This window comes from Sciurus carolinensis, chromosome 10, assembly GCF_902686445.1.
Source record: "Sciurus carolinensis chromosome 10, mSciCar1.2, whole genome shotgun sequence".
NCBI classification, from domain to species: Eukaryota; Metazoa; Chordata; class Mammalia; order Rodentia; family Sciuridae; genus Sciurus; species Sciurus carolinensis.
Window position 1 is genome coordinate 73,256,587 of NC_062222.1, and position 23,254 is coordinate 73,279,840.

General features: G+C 35.9%; 1 protein-coding gene across 24 annotated transcripts in view; it reads left to right on the top strand.

Moving 5' to 3' along the window:
- Sec31a (SEC31 homolog A, COPII coat complex component) overlaps positions 1–21,532 on the top strand; it is a 67,266-nt gene extending 45,734 nt beyond the window's left edge. For 8 of the 24 annotated variants that reach the window (XM_047565895.1, XM_047565894.1, XM_047565900.1 and 5 more), the window contains 7 exons: positions 1,099–1,440; positions 8,327–8,365; positions 9,693–9,751; positions 10,967–11,227; positions 13,606–13,725; positions 18,700–18,771; positions 20,589–21,532. In XM_047565895.1, coding sequence (XP_047421851.1) covers positions 1,099–1,440; positions 8,327–8,365; positions 9,693–9,751; positions 10,967–11,227; positions 13,606–13,725; positions 18,700–18,771; positions 20,589–20,768 — 1,073 coding nt within the window. In that variant the 3' untranslated portion in view covers positions 20,769–21,532. The remainder of the gene's footprint in view (positions 1–1,098; positions 1,441–8,326; positions 8,366–9,692; positions 9,752–10,966; positions 11,228–13,605; positions 13,726–18,699; positions 18,772–20,588) is intronic. The other 16 variants (XM_047565898.1, XM_047565903.1, XM_047565906.1 and 13 more) reach the window with 4 other exon arrangements.
- The last annotated feature ends 1,722 nt before the right edge of the window (positions 21,533–23,254 follow it).

The following is a 23,254-nucleotide window of genomic DNA, read 5'->3' on the forward strand; positions in this document are numbered from 1 at the left end:
ATAGAATTTTAGAAACTATTTGGTACATATTCTTTTCCTTCAGGCAAGATGACACAAAACATTTTTGGAAAATTGACTTCAAGGGGGGCATTTGTTGTTTTTTCCATTGTATTCATTTATTTTTATAGCATTTTTAAGTAGTTTTAGATTTACAGCAAAATTAAGCAGAAAGTACATCGTACCCACATAGGCACAATCTCCCTATTATCTACATTTCCCACCATAGGAGTATATTTGTTACAATCAATGCACCTACATCAGTGGCTTGTTATCACCCAAATTCCATAGTTTACATTAGTGTGTACTCTTGATTTTATAGCTTCCATGGGTTTTGACAAATGTATAATGATATGTATCTACTATTGACATTTTTTTAATAGAAAAAAGTAAGAACTAATTCTAATGAGTGTGTTCTGTACTAATTATTCTTTATTGAATGCAAGTTTGATAAAACCTTTCACTCATGTGCTCAGTATGAAAGTACTGTCTTCACGGTACTCTTTAAGAAACAGGTAACAGTTCTCCTAGATTCACTCTATCGAGGTTCAAACTATCACTGGTCACCCAGAGTGTGATGGTGTTAAAATCCCTCTAATCTGGGTGAGGGATAAGGCCAGGGGCCTTCAGCTGCCACCAAAGTGCTGTGTATATCCAGTTCCATCTGGTGGTTAAGTGAGTATGACTGCAATCTTTACACAGAAACAGAAAAATTCTCAGAAAAAGATCTTCTAGTTCTTTAGTCTGATGGTTCAAAGATTTTCATAATCAGTAGCAATCTGGAGACAGCATATTTCAAATACTGAAGCTAATGATTTTGAGCATATTTAGGGCATCTGAGCCTCAAAAAGCATGAATGTTTTTTGTCATTATTGTTGTTTGGGGTTTTTTGCAGTACTGGGGATAGAACCCAGGGCTTCATATATACTAGGCAAGCACTATACCATTGAGCTACACTGCAGCACATAAGTGTTAATTTTTGGTTTTAACTTATAAGAATAATGTTAAAATTATTTCCATAGAATGATAACTTTTTGGTTTCGTTGCTATCTGAATAAATTTGTAACTAATTAAAATTTCTGTTTCTTCTCCTTGGTGTAGTTTATCAACCAGCCCAGCAGTATTCCTTCGGAACAGGGGGGTCAGCAATGTATCGACCTCAGCAGCCTGTTGCTCCTCCTGCTTCAAACGCTTACCCTAACACCCCTTACATATCTTCTGCTTCTTCCTATTCTGGGCAGTCTCAGCTATACACACCACAGCACCAGGCCTCTTCACCTACCTCCAGCCCTGCTGCTTCTTTCCCTCCTCCCCCTTCCTCTGGAGCGTCCTTCCAGCATGGCGGACCAGGAGCTCCACCATCATCTTCAGCTTATGCACTGCCTCCTGGAACAACAGGTACACTGCCTGCTGCCAGTGAGCTGCCTGCGTCCCAAAGAACAGGTCTGCGCTTAAAAGGGCTTTGGTTTGGCTCCCTGATATTTGATGAACAGATGGGTGGATGGAGGGGTTACTATTTCTGTTCGTAAACTGGGTAATGTGAAGTGTTGAGTATTTATAACAAATTCAGAAATGGTTTCTACAACTTCTAAAACTGATTCTCCCATAATGAACTTTAGTTATCAATTGAGGAAAGCTTTAGAGCTCCGAAGAGTAAGAGTATATAATCTGCCATTGAACTTAAATTAGGTGGTAAGGAATTAATTGGCAAGATAAGTGGTAGTTGAAATCAGACTTAGTTAACACAAATTTCTTTACTTGAACGAAGGGCGATCTCTGTTCTTACTGAAAAGTTTTCAATTTTAAAAATTATTTGCACCTTAAATTCATTCATGGAAAAGTAAACAGTGGTCATAATAAGTTTGTACAAATTTTACAATAATGTTTATTTGTAGGGATGAAGAGTAATCTCAGTATCCTTGACCAAGAAAAAAAGTAAGAGAATACAGCTTTTGAAAAGAAGATCCTACGAGACAATTTAGTCATCATACAGTAGTATAGTGGTTCTCCATTAGGGAAATACTGCTCTCTCAGGTCTTTTGGAAATTTCTAGACATAATTTTTTGTCTACTAGTATTATTGTATCTGAACATTTCTAATTAAGATCTTAGTTTTATAAATATTTTTATAGCAAACTACATATTTTTATTAATATTTTTGATTGACAGGTCATAATTGTATATATTTATGGAGTACAATGTGATGTTCTGGTACACACAAACACACACACACACACAATGTGGAATGATTAAATCAAGCTAACTGATATATCCATCATCTTGCTAATCTATCATTGTTTGGCAGTGAAATACACATAAATTCTTTTCATTATTCATTCATTCATATTATACTTGAGTATGTTAAACTTTTTATGGTTAGTTTATGTTTTCTGCTTTTTACTTACGGATAGTAAAAGGGGCCTCAGTATGTGTTATTTAAAAAAAAAATCAATGAATTCAAATAGGATTCAGAACCACTTATATAGTGGTTAAGAAATCAGGCCTTGGAATTAGATTGCCTAGGTTCGTATCCCAGTTCCTAGTGTCTCTGTGTTCTAGTTTTGTCATATGAGTAAGTTATTTACTTATCTTCTTTAAGCCTCCGTTTTCTCAAAGAATAATAATGGTACCTACTCATATGCTTATTATGAGGATTGAATGCTTTAATACATTCAAAGTATTTGGGAACAATGACTGCCAAGTACTAAGCACTTTTTAGAAGTTAACTATGATTATAGAAAACTTGACTCGAAATCAGAATTCTGTGCAGTTTCTATATTTGAAAGTAGTTCCCATTTTAAATTATAACTGATAGTTTTGAACAGATGGGGCACAACAGATGTGTGGTAAGACCTGCTTTATTCCTAATACTGAAACTGTTCTGGGGGAGTCCAGCATTTATTTTTCTCATCTTATATGCTAAACAGTAGCTTTAATTGATAAAAGCAGTTATCAGAAAATAGAATCTATTGTGCAATATTATTTTCTAGTACTATAACTTAATAAGTGTGTATGAAGTATTTTTAAAATATTACTACTTTTTAAGTCTTAAGGATAATTGATCCCAGAATTATGTGTGTATCTCCTTCTCTGATATGCAGTAATAAAGTCCAGAGAATAAAAAATTATACACACAAGTATGCTGTAATTGTCCTATGGAGAATGCATTCTAAGATCCTCAGTGGATACTTGAAAGTACCCATAGTATCAACCCCAAATATACTGTTTTTTCCCATAAATACATACTTTGATAAAACATAATTTATGTTAGGCCCAATAAGAGATTAACAATAGAAACTAATAAATTGGGCATGATGACACATGTGTGTAATCCCAGCAACTTGGGAAGCCAAGGCAGGAAGGATCACAAGTCAAGGCTAGCCTCAGCAACTTATTGAGACTCTGTCTCAAAATAAAAATTTTTTAAAAATCTAGGCACAGTGGCACATGTCTGTAATCCCAGCAGCTCAGGAGGCTGAGGCAGGAGGGTTGCAAGTTCAAGGCCAACCTGGGCGTCTTAGTGAGACCCTGCCTCAAAGTTATAAAAATCGCTGGGGATGTAGCTCAGTGGTAGAGTGCCCCTGGATTTGATCCCCAGTACCACACACACAAAAATAGTAATAATAAAATAGAACAACAATAAAAATAAACCAGCATTGCTACATTTGCACTTGGTGTCATTATTAAGTCAAATAAAGGTTATCTGAACATACCTGCTGCAATACCATGATAGTTGATCTGATAACTAAGAGGGCTACTGAATGATTAATAGGCAGGTAACATACAGCATGGCTACACTAGACAAAGGGATGATTTATATCTCTTGTTGTACAGGACCAGACAGAGCAGGACAGCACAAAATTTTCAGAGTACTCGGAATGAGACCCAAGTCAAAACTTTTGCTTTATTTCATGATAACTTATGAATTATTAATGTTCCATTTAATATTTTAGTTACCATGGGTAACAGAAATCACAGGAAGTGAAAATGTGCATAAGGGAGGACTAATGTATGTGCATCATTCATTACTACACAAAATTTTATTAATACGCTGAATAGTCTGATATTTTAGAGATGGGTGCCTGGTTATTGTAGAGTTCCAAGAATACCTTGTTCCAAGAATACCCTGTCTGAATAAGTGAAGACATTGTCCATTCTGAATAATGGGTTAATGATTAGAGTTACCGAGTAAAAGAAGTAGTATGGTTTCAAGTAAATCCTCCGAGTAGCACAAGTGCAGTAGCACACACCTGTAATTGCAGCAGCTCAGGAGGCTGAGGCAAGGAGGATCTCAATTTCAAAGCTAGCCTCAGCAACTTAGCAAGGTCCTGACCAACTCAGCAAAACCCTGTCTCTAAATTAAATATAAAACAAAGCCTGGGGATGTGGCTCAGTGTTTAAGTGCCACTGGGTTCAATCCCCAGTACAAAAAACAAATAAAAAATAGTGGTACAGGGAAGTAAGGAAGGGTATTAACATTTATTGAGCCAACTATGGACATAATCTAGCATTTGCTATATACTTGCTTATTTCATTCTCACAACCCCGACAAATAGGAATTTTTTTTTAATTGCAAATGAGGAAACAGTTTGAAGAGTTACATAATGTTCTCAGTATTGTTACAGTGTTAGTCTCTCAAGCTGAGATACAAACCTGGGTCTCTCAGTCTTCAAAACCTGTATTCAGGACTGGGGATATAGCTCAGTTGGTAGAGTGCTTGCCTTGCAAGCACAAGGCCATAAATTCAATCCCCAGCACTGCAAAAAAAAAAAAAAACAAACAAACAAAAAAACCTGTATTCCTACTTCTATACCAGGTATTCTAGTGATATAAAATTTTTAGGGTTGAAATTATAAAAATTATCTAGCAACACTGTTCTGAGCATTGTTACTTTATAATCAAAACTAAATGTGTACCTGAGTATTTTTTTCTCTTTAAGCAGAAGTTCATTTGGCATGAGATTGATCCTTAATTATATACAGAACAACACAGCTGAGAAACAGTGACTAATGGGAAAAAAAAAAAAAAAAACAAGCAAGCATTTTTCAGCATGTACTTTGTATGCCTAGCTGCTTTGTTACTTACCTCTTGCATGTTAACAGCCTCCTATATTTTAATAATCAGTTCCAGCTTTTCCATATTTTATTTTTGGATTTCCTAAACATTTTGCTTAGGTTACATAAAATAATTGTGACTAGAAATTTTATCTTATCCTAATACATCTTAGATTGTGATTTTTTTTCAGGATTTAGAAATTCTTGTTGGCTCGTGGATAATTCCTTATATATAATTCATGATAGATGCACAGATTTTCAAGCCTTCTTTTAATGAACCACAACATTGTGTGCCCAGGGCTTAAAGAAACAAATGTTGTAGTCAGCAAAACATTCATTTAGTAAACTTGATAATGAGTACCTGTTTCATCTGCAGTAACTTCCCATTTTTACCAGCCTCCATTAAGTGTTCTTGTGCTTTCTGTCTCTGTGTATTTCACTGTTGTAGGTACCTGGCATAAGTGGAATCGTGCAACATTTGTCCTTTTGTGTCTGACTTATTTCACTTGATATAATGTCTTCAAGTAGTGTGCTTTATGTAGCTCATTTTACCTACTGTCATTATTAAAGGGTACCTCTGTAAAGTAGAGTTTTGTGTTTGTAAAGTCTTATTTAAATAATATATTTAAAGTCATAGAAGTGAAAAGTTGAAAGGAGTTAGAATTGTAGCTGGGACAAAACTGTATTTCTGGTGGGGAGGTGGGGACTGGGGATTGAACTCAGGTGCACTTGACCACTCAGCCATATCACCAGCCCTATTTTGTATTTCATTTAGAGACAGGGTGTCACTGAATTGCTTAGCACTTCACTTTTGCTGAGACTGGCTTTGAACTCAAGATCCTCCTGCCTCAGCCTCCCAAGCCACTGGGATTATAGGCATGCACCTCTGCACCTGGCAGAACTATATTATTTTGATAAAAGATTTGAACAACATTCATGTGGACTAAAATAAAACATATGGTTAAATATATTGCATGGTTTGAAGTTGGAGGAGCCAGTTGGGCCTATATTGGGGAAGGAGCTTGATTATTATACAACTATTCTATTCTGTTCAACTGACCTTCTCCCCTTAAGGTTATTCATTCAGTCTTAGCCAATTGACTATGTTCTTGTTAAGTCATCTTTGTTCTTATGTGATTTAGTTTTACCTCTGACTTTGAACTTCATTTCATTATGATGTTAGTGTAATTTACCATAGGATCATATGAAAATTGCTCCATACACTTCTTTTTTTTTTTTTTTTTTTTTTTTTTTTAGCATGGGAATTGAACCCAAGGGCTCTTTAATACTGAGCTATATCCCCAACCCCCACTCCATGTTTTTTTGGGGGAGGGTTTGTTTTTGTTTGTTCTTTTAATTTTTGAGACAGAATCTTGCTAAGTTGCTTAGGGCCTGACTAAATTGCTGAGTCTGGCCTTGAACTTGTGATCAATCTGCCTCAGCCTCCTGAGTTGCTGGATTACAGTTGTGCACCACCATGCCTGGCTGTACACTTTTTTTTCCCCCTTGTTTTCCATATACTTCTTTATGCTGTTAATAGTTTTTGAAATCAGAATCTCCTCCCATTTTAATACCCAGGCTTAAGTCACTGCCACAAGGGATTAGAGAGAGAATTGTTCTCATCTTCCACATGTCTACATATTTCACCACATGGATGGCCCTTGAAGACATTATACCAAGTGAAATAAGTCAGACACAAAAGGACAAGGAACTAGGCATGTTGTTGAGACTATTCCCTGGAAAAAGAGCCAAGCCCAAGGTAGTTGCAGTACTTTTAGTTTTGTAATATGTTGTTCCCCTCAGCCCAAAAGCTGAAGTCTGGGGCTAGCGTACATTAGTAGTTGGAAATTAGGTTTAGTCCTGTTGAAATGCACACATAGTGACTCTCTAGGAGTTAATACTATTAACTAGTAGTATGAAGTACGTCTTGCATGGGAAGTTAGACTTTAAGGTTATCATTTAAAGTAAAAATAGAAAATCACTTATAGGCAGTTATTGATCACTCTTTTCTTTAGTTAAACCCTAGATGAAATTACCTTGTGTTTATGAACTGTATTATATGAAAAATATCCATCAGTAAACACTAGAAACACATTCCACATGGCAAGATTTCAGGGTAAGGAATTACCTCTCCCATCTCATGGTTTCTTTGGGGCATGTGTTTTGTGACTATAGCACAGAGTTGAATTCACTATTTTAATTGCTGTAGTCTCTTGGTACCTCCCTTGCCAAATGAAGATAGTTGAATTTACAGAAGTTACATGTGCATGTGATGTACTCTGCTGTATGCTTTCAATTTGAGGTTGGACCTAGCATGATCCCAAGAATCTGACAGTTGGAATTGCTGTGCTGGTGTCAGCCTGTTTTCCTCTTCTTTATTGATAGAAACTTCATTTCTCTCAAGAGAAGTAATGATATAGGACTTGAACTAGTCTGTAGATCCATGTATTCTTGAAGAAAGGACCATATGAGATGGTTACATATTTTCTGGAACTGTTTTTATTTATATTCATATTTATGATGTGACCCCAGAAATTGCAGTTTCTTCAGAATGCAGACCATTGGTACCTTCCACATCCAGCAGTGAAGAGTGGCACCCCTCCGACAAGTTTGTCAAGCACATTTATTAAATGCACTACTGAAGTCTGCAAGGCAGCATAGAAATTCTTCCATTTCTCTAAATTCCTACTACTTAAAGAAGGTGTTGGACCAGCAGCATTGATACTATAGGGGAGCTGTCAGGAAGAGAACCTCTAGGGTCTACCCTTTTACTTTATGAATTAGAATCTGCATTTAAACAAGGCTCTTCTCTAATTTGGATTCACAACTTTGAATCATACCAAAGTGGACATATTTGGGTCATTTGGTATAATTAGGTATAATATATTGGGAAGTGCCTTCCTCTCAGTGATATTACTGGGCTCCATTTGTCAAATAGAAAAACAACCAATGTAAGCAATTAGGGAACTATTGTTATTTTAAATAAAGAAATAAATTTCTCTGTTAAAAGAGCACAGTAATAGAAAAGAGTGATGCTCAAGAGTTAATTGGATCTGGCACAACTTAAATGAATTCACTTTACCTAAAAATTAATTATTTTCTTAATTGGATAGATATTTCACATGACTTGTTTAAAAAGTAAGTTTTGTTCTCTTATAAAGTTAGTTTGCTTTTTCTGGGGTTTGTGGAGGAAGAAGAAACAATGATAAAATGAGAAGTAGAGTTTAGAATGTCTTTAATAGTACTATTTAAGTGATTTTTACATTTTGTCTACAGAAAATCAGTGTATTCAAGACCAGGCACCTATGTTGGAAGGTGAATTGGTTGTAAAATATACGTTTGGAAATCTTTAAATCATTGAATAGAATTAATGAATGGCCATTAACAATAATGCATGTGAGCTTTAAAGATTACGATATTCTGAATCTGATCAGTGCCATTTTTAAAATTCCGCTTCTTAATTGAATCAAACTTTAGAACTGATTGAATTTATATGACACAAATAGCTTTACTCTTAAAACCTAACTATTTTGTATAAACAAAGACAACTAAACCAAGATTGTCTTAGACACAGGTAAGAAGAGAAGGTAATTGGAGACATTTGATTGATCTGTATGTGACTGGAAGTTTAAGAATTTATTAAGCAGATAGCAGCATGTGCTTTAATATTTTGTGATTAACTCTTAAGTGTTTTGAGCCTTATGGGGCATTTGGTCTCCTAGTAAACTTGTAGGAAATTAACTCTGCTTTAAAAATCAAAGCAATTGAGTACACGGTGATTGGGAAAAGTTCTTTAAAAAGTTTCTGTGGCATTAACATGAACCACAGTTTCTTTGGATTGCCAAGCAATTTGGTTGTGACAGTAGCATGCATATCAATTGAATAGGTATTATTGTGATTTAGAAATTATTCTATTGTCTTATTTTTTTGGTTGAAGATATTGGTATTATAAAGTATCCAATGAGTTCTGCTACTGATGTTCACTTTTTACTTTGAAATGACAGGTGTTTTTTTGATTGTTTTTTGTTTTTGTTTTTGTGTTTTTAGAGGAAATTTACTACAGCTCATAGTTTTATGGCATTAAAAGAAAGTCTTAGCATAGATATTTAAATACCTTTTTCTGTTTTTTATATAGTTCCCAGTGTAAAGATGATGAAGTTTACTGGTATTATTTAGTTGGGCTCTTTTTTTTTAGTAGTGTTTCTATCATGTTGAACATTTATGAATGATTTGCTTATGTTGAATTGCTTTCAACAAATAGATTGCTACCTTTATTCTTTTTGTATGTTGAATATATCAGAAGAATTTTTTAGCAGACTTAGGTAATTTATTTTTTTCTTTATTAGAGAATAGTAAACTGGTTTTTGAAGGCTGTGCACCATTATAAACATAAAAACTTCACCATCCTTAAATTTAACACAACTCTTTGACCTTAAATTCATAAGATATCAGAATACCTTGCCTACTAAGTCAAGGCTTGCAACTATTAAGAGTTATGAGTTAGAAAATCCAGACTTACATAATGATCCCGATTGACAAAGCCCAACAGTTATCTCAAGGACAAGGCATTAGATGATAGATTGTTTCATTTTCTTCCATTCAGGATTCTATGTAAAATGAAAATGTCCTCTATTTATTCCAGGTCCTCAGAATGGTTGGAATGATCCTCCAGCTTTGAACAGAGTACCCAAGAAGAAGAAGGTACTAGAAAAAGATGTCCATCCAGTGACCTACAGATGTTATGTTAATCACATAGCCACTTGGAGCATACCACACTTTACTGATTTATTTAAAACATTTTTCAGCATGTATCTTCTTATTCATGGCAAGAAGTAAATAAAGTAGACAACACTATCATTAAAACCTTACTTTGATGATGTGATATAAATTAAAAGCCCTTTTAGAAGGCAAGATGTGATTGCCACTAAGGTAGGCACAGTGGCACAGTGCCTGTAATCCTAGGTGCTTAGGAGATTGAGGCAGGAAAATTGCAAGTTTGAGGCCAACCTGGGCAATTAAGCAAGACCCTATCTCACAAGAACAGGAGCTGGAGATGTACTCAATCCACAAGGTCCTGGGTTCAGTCTTCTTTTTTTGTGTGGAAAAAAAAAAGAAAAGTAGGAAACAAAATTTCAGACTTCACAATTTTTTTTTTTAGGAGTTACTTTAATCTTTGGGTTCCCACAATAATTATGACTTTAATAAATTATATTTTGGACATCTTGTCTATCCCGTATAATAATGAATGAAGATATAGTCTTGTATTATATGTGAATTATCGTTGAGAGCTATTTGGACATAAGATATTTCTTTTCTTCTTTCTTTTCAAGCAGTTTTATGCTTTTCTCTACTCCCAGTGATCCTCTTTCCCCCAAATATAGTAATGAGAGCTAAATGAACAAGGAACCCAAAAATACAGGGTCATTATAATCAGAAACTTAATATACTACTTTTAGTGTGATAGAATTGCCAAGTGGTATCTGCTTAGTAATCTCAGAAAAGGGTATTATATCCTGATGACATTAAATGTCTACTAGTATACATGCATACACATGCACGCACATGTGCGCGCACACACAGTGCCTCTGATTCCCATTTTGTTATATATAATTTTCCAGACTTAACAACCTCTTTCAAAAGTGCCATGGTTTTGGTTTCCCCTTTATTGGGAGTAAGTATGAGACGGCAAGGGGAGGTGGAGAAGTCCAGGTGAGTTCCCCACCCATCTTAGCCAGATTAGCTCTACTTGTTATATTTTACTCTATAATACCACATAAAATTTTACTTGTATAAAGTATTCTATCATTTTAAAAAATTGTTTAACCATGGAATACTCTTAACTCCTTCATTTAAAGCTTAGGAAACATGCTATCCTTTTTCTTACTCTTGATGTCTTTTACTTCTATCTTTTAAAAGATGCCTGAAAACTTCACACCTCCCGTACCCATCACATCGCCCATCATGAATCCTTTGGGTGACCCCCAGTCACAGATGCTGCAGCAGCAACCTTCAGCTCCAGTGCCACTGTCAAACCAAGCTTTCCCACAGCCACATCTTGCAGGTGGCCAGCCCTTCCATGGCATACAGCAACCTCTTGGTCAGACAGGCATGCCACCAACTTTCTCAAAGCCCAATATCGAAGGTGCTCCAGGGGCTCCTATTGGAAATACCATCCAGGTAAATCTGTGAAAGTGGAATAGGAAGTTAGATCTGCTTCAAAACATTTTCTTTAATGTATTAACTTATGTGATTATGCCATTATTAATGAACATCTAAATTTGGTTTCAGTTTAGAGAACTTAAATCAAAAATTACAACCTTTTCTTGTAAGATTCTGTATATTATTTTGACATTACATGTCTAAGAGTATGTTTACTGTAAGTTGGCAGTCAATATTTTACTTGATCTAGTCAGTAGTCACAATTTAAGATTAGTTTGAATCATCTCTACTTCATGCTGTAAGAATAAAACTGCTTCATTTTTACCTTTAAAACATTAAATAAAAATGTGATGAGTTACATATTTTTATGTATAAAAGTTAATAACATGACTTTATCTTTGGATAGAGATACACATTTTTTACTTGCTTTTTTCACAAACAACTAGTTGGCAGAGTCCTAGATATTGAAAAAATCTAGCACAGTGCCAAATAATTGACTTTGACCTACAAAGGCATTTAGATCTATTCATAAAAGGTAAAGAGCTTGGATCAAAGTTCAACGTAAGAAGGTGAAATAAACTCCTGTCCAAGTAAAAACCTGGTTCTTTTTTTTTAGATTGTAAATATTTAAAGATTGTATGTATCTATCATGCTTTGCAGTTAAGAGATAATTATGCCTAAAGAGTTGTTTAACACTCTAAGGTGCATTATAAACACAAATATTTCGGTCAATGTGGGAAGACTTGCATATTTCTACAAAAGCAAATTATGAAGAATATTTTTGTTTTTTATGATTTATAATCTGTGTTATTTGAAAAAGCTACCAGCTGTCACCTTGGTTTAGACCTGGATTTTCATATCGTCTTCATCTAGAGCAAAACATCAGTCACCATCAAAAGGAAGAGATACTTAGTGTTCAGCCAGGCCATATATCCATCTGCCTGCATCCAACATGTCCAAAACCTAATTCATATTCTTCCTCTTAAACCTGGTCTTTCATTGTTTCTTATTTCAATTAATGGCGCCATAATCTTTTCTACGGAATCCAGGACCTGGGAATCATCTTTTTTTTTTTTTTTTTTTTTTGCAGTGCTGGGGATCGAACCCAGGGCCTTGTTCTTGCAAGGCAAGCACTCTACCGACTGAGCTATCTCCTCAGCCCTGGGAATCATCTTTTATACCCTTCCCTTTAACCTCTATTTCAAATCTGTCCCCAAAATCTTACTAATATTATTCCAAAATATTGTTTTGAATCTCTTCTCTACATTTCTATTCTGGTGCATTGCTACTTATTTCTCATCTTCACCAATGCCAGAGTCTTCTAATTGGCCTGCCCACATCTTCTTTGATTCATCTCTAATTTGACCTTGTTTTCTCTTTCCTTAAAACATTACAGCTTCCCATTTTTCTCAGGATAAAACCCCAAATATTTAACAACATGTGGAAGGCTTCAGCTCATACTCTGCTCTCTCTGCTCTAGCCACACTCATCTCTTTTGGGGCCCCTGTATCATGATCCTTCTCTGTACATGTTATTCTTTTTGTCTGGAATGCTTTTCCTTCCCCTCTTAACTGGTTAGCTTCTAGGAATCATTCCAGGATAATTTGCTGAAGGGAGCCTTCCCCTTCCTTTAGTCAAATCTCAGTTGTGATGTTTTTTTGCTCCATTAAGTGTTAACTTTACTACAATTGCTAATATACATACATTTAAAATATCCTTAACCTTTCTGTCTCTTTCATTGTTCTGTAAACACCCTGAAGACTGAGATCATTTCCGTATTGGCTCGCCAATACATAAGCAGTGCTTGGTACATAATTACCCAATATTTTTTGAATGAATGAAAGAATAAATGAATTGGTCAAATTTAGAAAACCTAAATGTTCCTCTTTCTTCTTCTCTCTATCCATTCAGCAACATGGTCTATTGCATTTTAAACTTAATCTTGCAATTTTGATAATAGCCCAGTTCACAGTCTCTAAGAGTAAAACACAGAATAGGAGAATGCCAAAATAAAAACGAACTTCCATGTGGAGTAGGCAGCCACTCTAACCAGTCAACTGTGTTTCCCAGTGCCTTGTTTATATTCCTGCTGGCACAGGTTTATTTCCTATCAATTATATACAGTAGTTAGTGGTCAACATACATTCTCTAACTAGTCAATTTCTTATATCCAATCTACTTGTGCAAATCCAAGTTTAGGAAGAGTACTTAAACCTACTGATATCTGGTTTTCAGTTTTACTTGTACTGGGTGATTGTACATGTTAAATTTTCATTGGATTTCAAACAGGTCTATACATAAGGTCATTGGTTTCTTTTTATTGCATAGATTTAGAACTTGGTGTATACCATATCTTCTGGTCATTTGTGATCATTTTATGATATTATTTCTTCCAGCATGTACAGTCTTTGCCAACAGAAAAAATTACCAAGAAACCTATTCCAGATGAGCACCTCATTCTAAAGACCACATTTGAGGATCTTATTCAGCGATGCCTCTCTTCAGCCACAGATCCTGTATGTATTTTTTTCTTATAATTAAAGTTGTCCTTTATGGAGCTCTTCCTTAATTATTATTTGAAGTTCTATAGATAAAGAGTTTGTACAAGAGTAATAAAGCTAGCACTTAATATAGTTTATATTACAAATATATTTGTTATGTATAAACATACTTAATTCTCAACAATAATTCCATATAGAAACATTTGTTATTTTTATTTTACAAATGAGGAAATTAAGGCAAAGGACAGTTAAGTCAGAGTTAGCATTTCAACCCAAACAATCTGGCTTCAAATTTTATACTCTCAACCATCAAGTTGTACTGCCTGTCATTTACAAATCTCCTCTTCACACATGATAGAACATAATAGTGATATGCTAGAAATTCAGATTTGGGGATTACTTGTGAGCTTACATTGAAGCTTTTATTTATTTATTTATTTAACTTTTTTTAGTTGTAAATGGACACAATGACTTTATTTTATTTATTTATTTTTATGTGGTGCTGAGGATCAACCCAGTGCCTTATACATGCTAGGTAAGCACTTTACCACTGAGCTACAGCCCAGCCCCCATACACTGAAGATTTTTAAAGTAGATAGATTATCTTCTTTAACTTTGCAAAGTTCTTAATTTTTTATTGATTCTTTTTAGTTATACATGATAGTAGATTCTATTCTGAATCTTATATATATATTCTATATATAAGCATAGAATATATCTTATTCTAATTAGGACTCCATTCTAAAGCCATTGGCCACTTGTCTGTCTTGGAAACAAACAGCTTCTGGAATTGGTTGTTTCATCAGACACTAAGTATTAATATACGCAGCCTGCTAGGTGCAGTGGCACACACCTGTAATCCCAACTACTCAGGAGTCTGAGGCAAGAGGAACACAAATTCTTTTTTTTTTTTTTTTTAATTTATTTTTATTGTAAACAAATGAGATACATATTGTTTCTCTGTTTGTACATGGAGTAACAGCATACCATTTGCGTAATCATACATTTACATACAGTAATGATGCTTGATTCATTCTGTTATTTTTTCCTTCCCCCCACCCCTCCCACCTCTCTTTTCCCTCCATACAGTCCCTCCTTCCTCCATTCTTGTCCCCCTCCCACCCCCCATTATGTGTCATCATCCGCTTATCAGTGAGATCATTTGTCTTTTGGATTTTAGAGATTGGCTTATCTCACTTAGCATGATATTCTCCAATTTCATCCATTTACCTGCAAATGCCATAATTTTATTATTCTTCATACCTGAGTAATATTCCATTGTATATCTATATCACAGTTTCTTTATCCATTCATCAATTGAAGGACATCTAGGTTGGTTCCATAGTCTGGCTATTGTGAATTGAGCAACTATGAACATTGATGTGACTGTATCTCTGTAGTATGCTGATTTTAAGTCCTTTGGGTATAGGCCGAGGAGTGGGATAGCTGGGTCAAATGGTGGGTCCATTCCAAGTTTTCTAAGGAATCTCCACACTGCTTTCCAGAGTGACTGCACTAATTTGCAGCCCCATCAGCAATGTATGAGTGTACCTTTTTCCCCACATCCTCGCCAACACCTATTGTTGCTTGTATTCTTGATAATTGCCATTCTAGTTGGGGTGAGATGGAATCTTAGTGTAGTTTTGATTTGCATTTCTCTTATTACTAAAGATGGTGAACATTTTTTCATATGTTTGTTAATTGCTTGTAGATCTTCTTCTGTGAAGTGTCTGTTCATATCCTTAGCCCATTTGTTGATTGGGTTATTTGTATTCTTGTTGTAGAGTTTTTTGAGTTCTTTGTATATTCTGGAAATTAGTGCTCTATCTGAAGTATGAGTGGCAAAGATATTCTCCCACTCTGTAGGCTCTCTCTTCGCATTGCTGATAGTTTCCTTTGCTGAGAGAAAGCTCTTTAGTTTGAATCTATCCCAGTTGTTGATTCTTGCTTTTATTTCTTGTGCTATGGGAGTCCTGTTAAGGAAGTCTGATCCTAAGCCAACAAGTTGAAGATTTGGACCTACTTTTTCTTCTATAAGATGCAAGGTGTCTGGTCTGATTTCGAGGTCCTTGATCCATTGTGAGTTGAATTTTGTGCAGGGTGAGAGATAGGGGTTTTGTTTCATTCTGTTGCATATGGATTTCCAGTTTTCCCAGCACCGTTTGTTGAAGAGACTATCTTTTCTCCATTGCATATTTTTGGCCCCTTTGTCTAGTATGAGAAAATTGTATTTGGGTTTGTGTCTGTGTCCTCTATTCTGTACCATTGATCTACCTTTCTATTTTGGTGCCAATACCATGCCATTTTTTTTACTACTGCTTTGTAGTATAGTTGAAGTTCTGGTATTGCGATACCCCCTGTTTCATTCTTCCTGCTAAGGATTGCTTTAGCTATTCTGGGCTTCTTATTCTTCCAGATGAATTTCATGATTGCTTGCTCTATTTCTGTAAGGTACATCATTGGGATTTTAATTGGAATTGCATTGAATCTGTATAGGACTTTTGGTAGTATGGCCATTTTGACAATATTAATTCTGCCTATCCAAGAACATGAGAGATCTTTCCATCTTCTAAGGTCCTTCTCAGTTTCTTTCTTCATTGTTTTGTAGTTTTCATTGTAGAGCTCTTTTACCTCTTTGGTTAGATTGATTCCCAAGTATTTTATTTTTTTTGAGGCTGTTGCAAATGGAGTTGTTTTTCTCATTTCCCTTTCAATGTTTTGTCGCTTGTGTATAAAAATGCTTTAGATTTATGCGTGTTGATTTTATAGCCTGCTATTTTGCTGAATTCATTGATGAGGTCTAGAAGTTTTCTGGAGGAGTTTTTTGGATCCTCTAAATATAGAATCATGTCATCCGCAAATAGTAACAGCTTAAGTTCCTCTTTTCCTATTCATATCCCTTTAATTTCTTTGGTCTGCCTAATTGCTCTGGCTAGAGTTTCGAGGACAATTTTGAATAGAAGTGGTGAAAGAGGACATCCCTGTCTTGTTCCCGTTTGTAAAGGGAATGGTTTCAGTTTTTCTCCATTAAGAATGATATTGGCCATGGGCTTAGCATAAATAGTCTTTACAATGTTCAGGTATGTGAGGAACACAAATTCTAAGCCAGCATCAGCACCTTAGCAAAACCCTTAGCAACAGTGAGATCCTGTCTCAAAAAACAAGCAATTGGGGATATAATTTAGTGGTAGCGATTCTCTATACTGAAAGTGCTGGAAACCAGAGAGTTGATAGGGACTATAAGGGTTCCCTTCTGCAAAAGTCCCTTATCAGTAGTTGAAATAATTTTTATAGCATGGAGTTATTCTTATTTTCACTTTAGCGATGTCCAAATAGCACAAAGTTTTTTTTTTGTTTGTTTGTTTTTTTTTTTGTGGTGCTGGGGATTGAACCCAGGGCCTTGTGCTTGACAGGCAAGCACTCTACAAACTAAGCTATATCCCCAGACCAGCACTAAGTAATTTTGTAGCACAGCCTATTATGTATTGTCATCCTTGATGGCTTCATCTTTCTCTCTCTCTCACAGGCACACAGGCATTCCTTTCTCAAAATACTAAGAGCACTTCACTCTCAGGGACTTTGCACATGCTGTTCCTTCTCCCTAGGACTCTTCCCCTATGTATCTGCCATTTTTCATTCCCTCACTTCTAGGCCTCTGCTCAGATGTCCCATTGGCCATCAGACCTTTCTTTACTACTCCCAACACTCTGGCCTCTTACATTATTACTTTTCTACTTTTCTTCATAGTACTTTTCATCTTCTGATACACAGTACACCATCTGTTCATTATCTTTTCCACCCAATAGAATATGTGCTGCTTGACACATAGGACTTTCCCAGTATGGCACATAGTAGACATTCAATAAATATTGGAAAAGTGCTACTTCTAAAGCTATTGTATAATATAGATCATTAAATTAATCACATTATACTTTTAATACCTTCAATTTTAGTTTTAGAATAGTTCACCATACGTATAGTACTAAGATAGGGAAGGAAGAAATTCTCCTTAATATAAGGACCTCTTTACCTCTTTTATTACTTACCTCTTAGTAAAAATTTTTTTTGTGGGGGTGGGCACTGGGATGGAACTCAGAGGTACTCCCACTGAGCTATATCCCTTTTTATTTTTTTCTTTTGAGATGAGGTCTTACTAAGTTGCCAAGGCTAACCTCAAAATGACAATCTTCTTGCCTCAGTCTCTTGAGTCATTCGTATTACAGGCATGCACCTCTGCACCTAGTCCTCTTCGTAATCTTAAATTGCCAGAAGATAATTTTCCTTTCTTTTTCTGGATGCCTGAAAGGCATGGAAAGAGTCAGAATTAAATATACCAAATATAAGAATATAAGTAGTATTTTTGAAAAGTTAATAAATAAAACAAGATTCCACAGTTCCCCTACGTTTACCTTTTAGTACCCATACTATAAAAGTGAACTCAAACCTTCTTTTCTGTGGTACACTAACCCTTTGCTACCTCTGGAAGTCTGTGAAATAATGCAGTTACACATTCACATACCTTGTCAAATGAGTTTACAATCTACCTGAAATCCAGTCAGTACCCCATTTTGCACATGAAGGAAATCTCATTCTCTCTTCTTTCCCAGCACCCCACCATGAATAGATTACTGGTGTTTTTTCTAATAATTTGTTTATCAGTCATAGTTGCCTTCATTTCTTTGAGAAAATGAAACCATTCAACATGTAAAGTGTAAGGTTTAGTGAAATGAGAATAGGGCAAGTTCTTTAGATAAAAGTTAAGGTGGCACATGCCTAGCTCCAGAGGCTGAGAAAGGAGGATTGCAAGTTCAGAGCCAGTCTCAGCAACTTAGCAAGGCCCTAAGCAACTTAGCGAGGCTCTGTCTCAAAATTTAAAAAAATAAAAAGGGTGGGAATGTGGCTCAGTGGTTAAGTGCCCCTAAGTGGTTCAAGTCCTGGTATCAGAAAAATAAAATAGAATAACTTCTGTTTTTTTCTCCTCTCTTACAGCAAACCAAGAGGAAACTAGATGATGCCAGCAAACGTTTGGAGTTTCTATATGATAAACTTAGGGAACAAACAGTAAGTTGTGGGGGTGGGGAATGAAGGATTTATGATATACCAATTATTCCTAGTTGCTAGTAAAAATAAGTGCCAGACGTAGTGGTGCACACCTATAATCCTAGAAAATTGGGAGTCTTAGGCAAGAGGATTCCAAGTTTGAGACCAGCCCCAGCAACTTAGCAATGCCCTAAGAAACTTGACGAGACCCTGTCTCAAAATAAAAAAGAAAAAAGGCTAGGGATGTGGCTCATTGGGTAAACACCCCTGGGTTCAATATCTGGAACAAAAAAAGAAAAAAAGGAATCTCTTTAGCACTCACTATGCTTGGGGACAAAATTGGCATATCAATTATAGAATGGGCTTTCCTCTGTCTAAATCCTAAATTTTATTCATTGGAGATGATAGGAGAAATCTATATTCTTTTTCTTGCATAATCTTAAAAATCTTTATCTTTTTCTTCTAGAATAGCTATTATACAAAGACAAGGCCAATTGTAGCCACCAGATGAGCCAGGGTAGTATGTTGTCACTATGAAGGTAACCCACAGTGAGCAGTCAGTGTACTGACTGATCTCTAGTATCCACCATCCATTCTTTTCCATTACTGTTTTATCAATGAAAGCCTAGGATGTGAGAGGAAAAAAGAACTGGCACTTGACTTTTATATATATTTACATTTCGGCATTCTTCTACCTTATTCCCTATACCCAGTCCCATTGAATAAAAGTAACCCAAACCAAAGAAAGTTGAGATAACAATGAAATGGGTACAGTCCATGGAGTGATCCAAAATAAGTCTTCTATCTAAAGTATAGATGTGTATGCTGAGTAGTGACATGAAATAAAACTGTAGATTTTACGGTTTGTTTTGTTGGGTACTGGGGATTGAACTCAGGGGCACTTGACCACTGAGCCACATACCCAGCCCTATTTTGCATTTTATTGAGAGACAGTGTCTCACTGAGTTGTTTAGTCCTTCACTTTTGCTGAGGTTGGCTTTGAACTTGCTGTCCTCCTGCCTCAGCCTCCCAAGCTGCTGGGATTACAGGTATGCGCCACCTTGCTCAGCGGTTTTGTGGTTTTTAAGAGATGACAGGGCCAGGTGTGGTGGCATGCAACACCTGCAGTCACAGCCCAGCTACTTGGGAGGCTGAGGCAGGAGAATCACTTGAGCCTAGGAGTTTGAGGGCAGCTTGGGCAACAAAGGGAGATCTTGTCTCTCTCTCACACACACACATACACACACACACACACACACACACACACACACACACACCTTGGAGAGATGACAGGTTTATGAAATGTAGTGAAGAATTAGTAAATTGAATATACGACAAAGCCTGTTGCCCTGCTAATGAAAGTGAACCAAAAGTATAGAATCTCTGTTGTAGATAAGATTTTAAATAAATTGGGTCCGTCCTTTGAGATATCATGATTTAAGAATCTTTAATCTCCTTCATGTACTTGGGAAAAGATTTGAAGTATATGAAACTCTGTCTAAAATAATTGAAGAATTCAAAGCTCTTCGGTGGAGAGTATTAGCATTTCATCTTGGCATAGGAAATTTGGCAGCTTTTCTGTAAGAAAATACCTGGTTTATTATACATGTATAGTTCATAAATAACCTGTTTACATGAATCTTTTTTTCATGGTTCTACTTTAAAAATTTACTGCTCTTGGTCCAAGAAACTTTAGAAATGCTTAAATGTTTTATACATTTTTTAAAATGTTTATTCCAAGTTCTACTTAAATGTCTGGAGTCTAATGTTTATTAAAGGTCTTGTGGGAAATTCTCCTTAATTTTTAATTCTTTCTTTTGGTTCCACCTTTATTTCAGCTTTCACCAACAATCATCAATGGTTTACACAACATTGCAAGGAGCATTGAAACGCGAAACTACTCAGAAGGATTGACCATCCATACCCACATAGTTAGCACCAGCAACTTCAGTGAGACCTCTGCTTTCATGCCAGTTCTCAAAGTTGTTCTCACCCAAGCCAATAAGCTTGGTGTCTAAAAAGACAGCTTCACTCCCAGCTGATAATGCCACTTTTCCAAAGAAACATGTTAAGAAAAATATTCTAAGACATGGACCAATCTTCATTAGCATGTTTCTGTAGCAGCCAGTCAGGAGCATTTATATTATTTCTGCAGATATACTCACCTTAAAACTGCTCAAAACCCTGGTGCTTTCTTTTGTTTCAGTTTTTTGTTGCCCATTATGATTTTCCTATTCTGCAAATAGTGTATTTCCTGGATTACACATAGTATGGTTTTCTGAGGTATTCTGACAGAATGTGGTTTTTTAAACCATAGTATACTTTTTAGAAAAATTGCATCTGGTTATGCATAAAAGCAGAGATAAAACTAAATTTCTTTCATATCCTCCATACTTTGTCCATGTCAATCAGATTAAAGTGTGTAATCCTATGTGTTTGTAGTCTTTCTTTTTTAAAAACAAAAAACTGCTGAGGTGGGGATGCAGCTTAGGCATACAGCACTTGCCTGTCGTGTGCACGGCCTGGGTTCCATGCCCAGCACTGCAGAAGGAAACAGTAAATGACTGCCCACAATTCAGTTTGACTCATTTCTTACGTCTAGACTTTACCCTGCTCCTGAACAAATAACTACATCTAGAAGCTGCTAGAAACTGCTAAATATATTTTAGCAAATATTAATGAAAAGTGTGATCACTAGCTTTAAATATCTGTAGGGAAGCACTGCCTGTAGGATGCATTGAGCTTTTCTCTGTTAATAAATATTTTCAACATTTTGTTTGGATTTAAGACTGAATTGTCCTGTTTTACTGTTAGAAATTTGCTCACCTATTTTCTATAAAATTACCTAGAGCTTTGAGTTTTAAGTTCAGAAAGAAAACTTTTATGTAGTCATCCCGAATCAAAACCACATTTTTCCCAGCTAGTTTTTCTGTCATGTGATTTTATTATAGTCTCTCTTAAGAATACTGTGGTAAACTATAATGGTCCCTGTAGAATCTGGAAGAAAATTAGAATTAATTATGTTCATTGTTTATGCAGTAGTAGCTAAGATTAAAAATCTAGAAAATAAAGTGTGACTACTAAGTAGATACATGTGCTATTTCAAGGAGTTAAGAATAATTCATCAGACTTACTTGCAGCCCAAGTGAAATAGTTTGCAAGAACCTCTCAATTCCCTTTGCTGTTAGGATAACCCTGCTGGACAAATAACCCCCCTCTTTAAAAAAAAAAAAAAAATCAACTCAATTTTATACAGCAGTGTTTGGTAGTCAAAAAAAAGGGGAGAAAAAAGAAAGAGGAGAACCTTGATAGCATACCCGTACATTAGTGTCACAGAAATAGGGTGTGTCTAGACTTAACAAACTGGTATATTGGTACCCTGCTTATCAGTCCCCTGAGTTTGATGGTGTGTGTCATTACCACTAATTGAAATGACAGCTTTGTCTTCTGGACCTTACTGTGAAGTGCTGTCAGATCAAAGTTCCATCTGAAAGCCAGGCTGACTTGTAGTAATACTTTTCACTTGTTGCCCTTGTAGTTAGGATTAGATTTATGGCTACATGTTTACCCTGACATCACAGTGGTTTAATGGGCTTCATTTTACAGAAAAAACAAGTTCCCAAAAGATGAGAAACAAGATGAGGTAGCAGTGGAGCCTTGCCTGACCCCAAAGATTTCAAGAGTAAGTGCAAAAGAACTGAGCCACTGACATCTGAGCAGTTGTTATCTCTTTTTTCAATACATTGTGATTTTCTTTTCTAATGTGGAGTCATTCTTCAGTGTGGCTTGTAACCTTGGATAAGTTTGATATAAATAAGTAGAGGTAGGACGAACTGAACCCCAAATTTTTGTCCCTGAAGCATAATAGATTATGGAAAGAACAGTTTGTTTTTCTGGATAAAAACAAGACAACTTTTAAGTTTTCTTTTTGAAAAACAATTTCAACCTGATTCTGTAAATTATTTTGTTTTTAATATCTTCAACTTGGGATGACATTATTATGCCCCCATAACTCAGGAACATCTGTGTAAAGCTATCCTTACATAAAGACCTCAGGGATCACACAAACAATTGCTGTTTGGTTTTAGAAAGTTAAAACTCTATTTTCTACCTTTGCCATTACTTCATGGTTAATGACCAGCCATTTCTTCCTGGATTCCAGGTCTGTTCAATTATCTTCTTATGTTATGTGCAGTTTTTTTAACCTACTCGATTCTAAAACAGGGAAGGCATGTGAGGGAAACTGGTGGGTAGGGCTGGATGTTGGCCAGCAGATGTATTAGAGTTGCTGGGGGTGATGCTTTTCATATTATGCCTCATCTTCTCCCTTTTTTATACCACTCTGGGTTGAGTGGGGTGGATGTACCCTTAGGCCCTGCTTGAGAATCTTTATGTATAATGGAATACATAGCTGATGGAGACAATTATTCATTTCAATAGTACAGGGGCAGGAAAAAGTTGGAAACAACTGCTCTAAACCTAACTGCTGAGAGTCCAGTGAGCC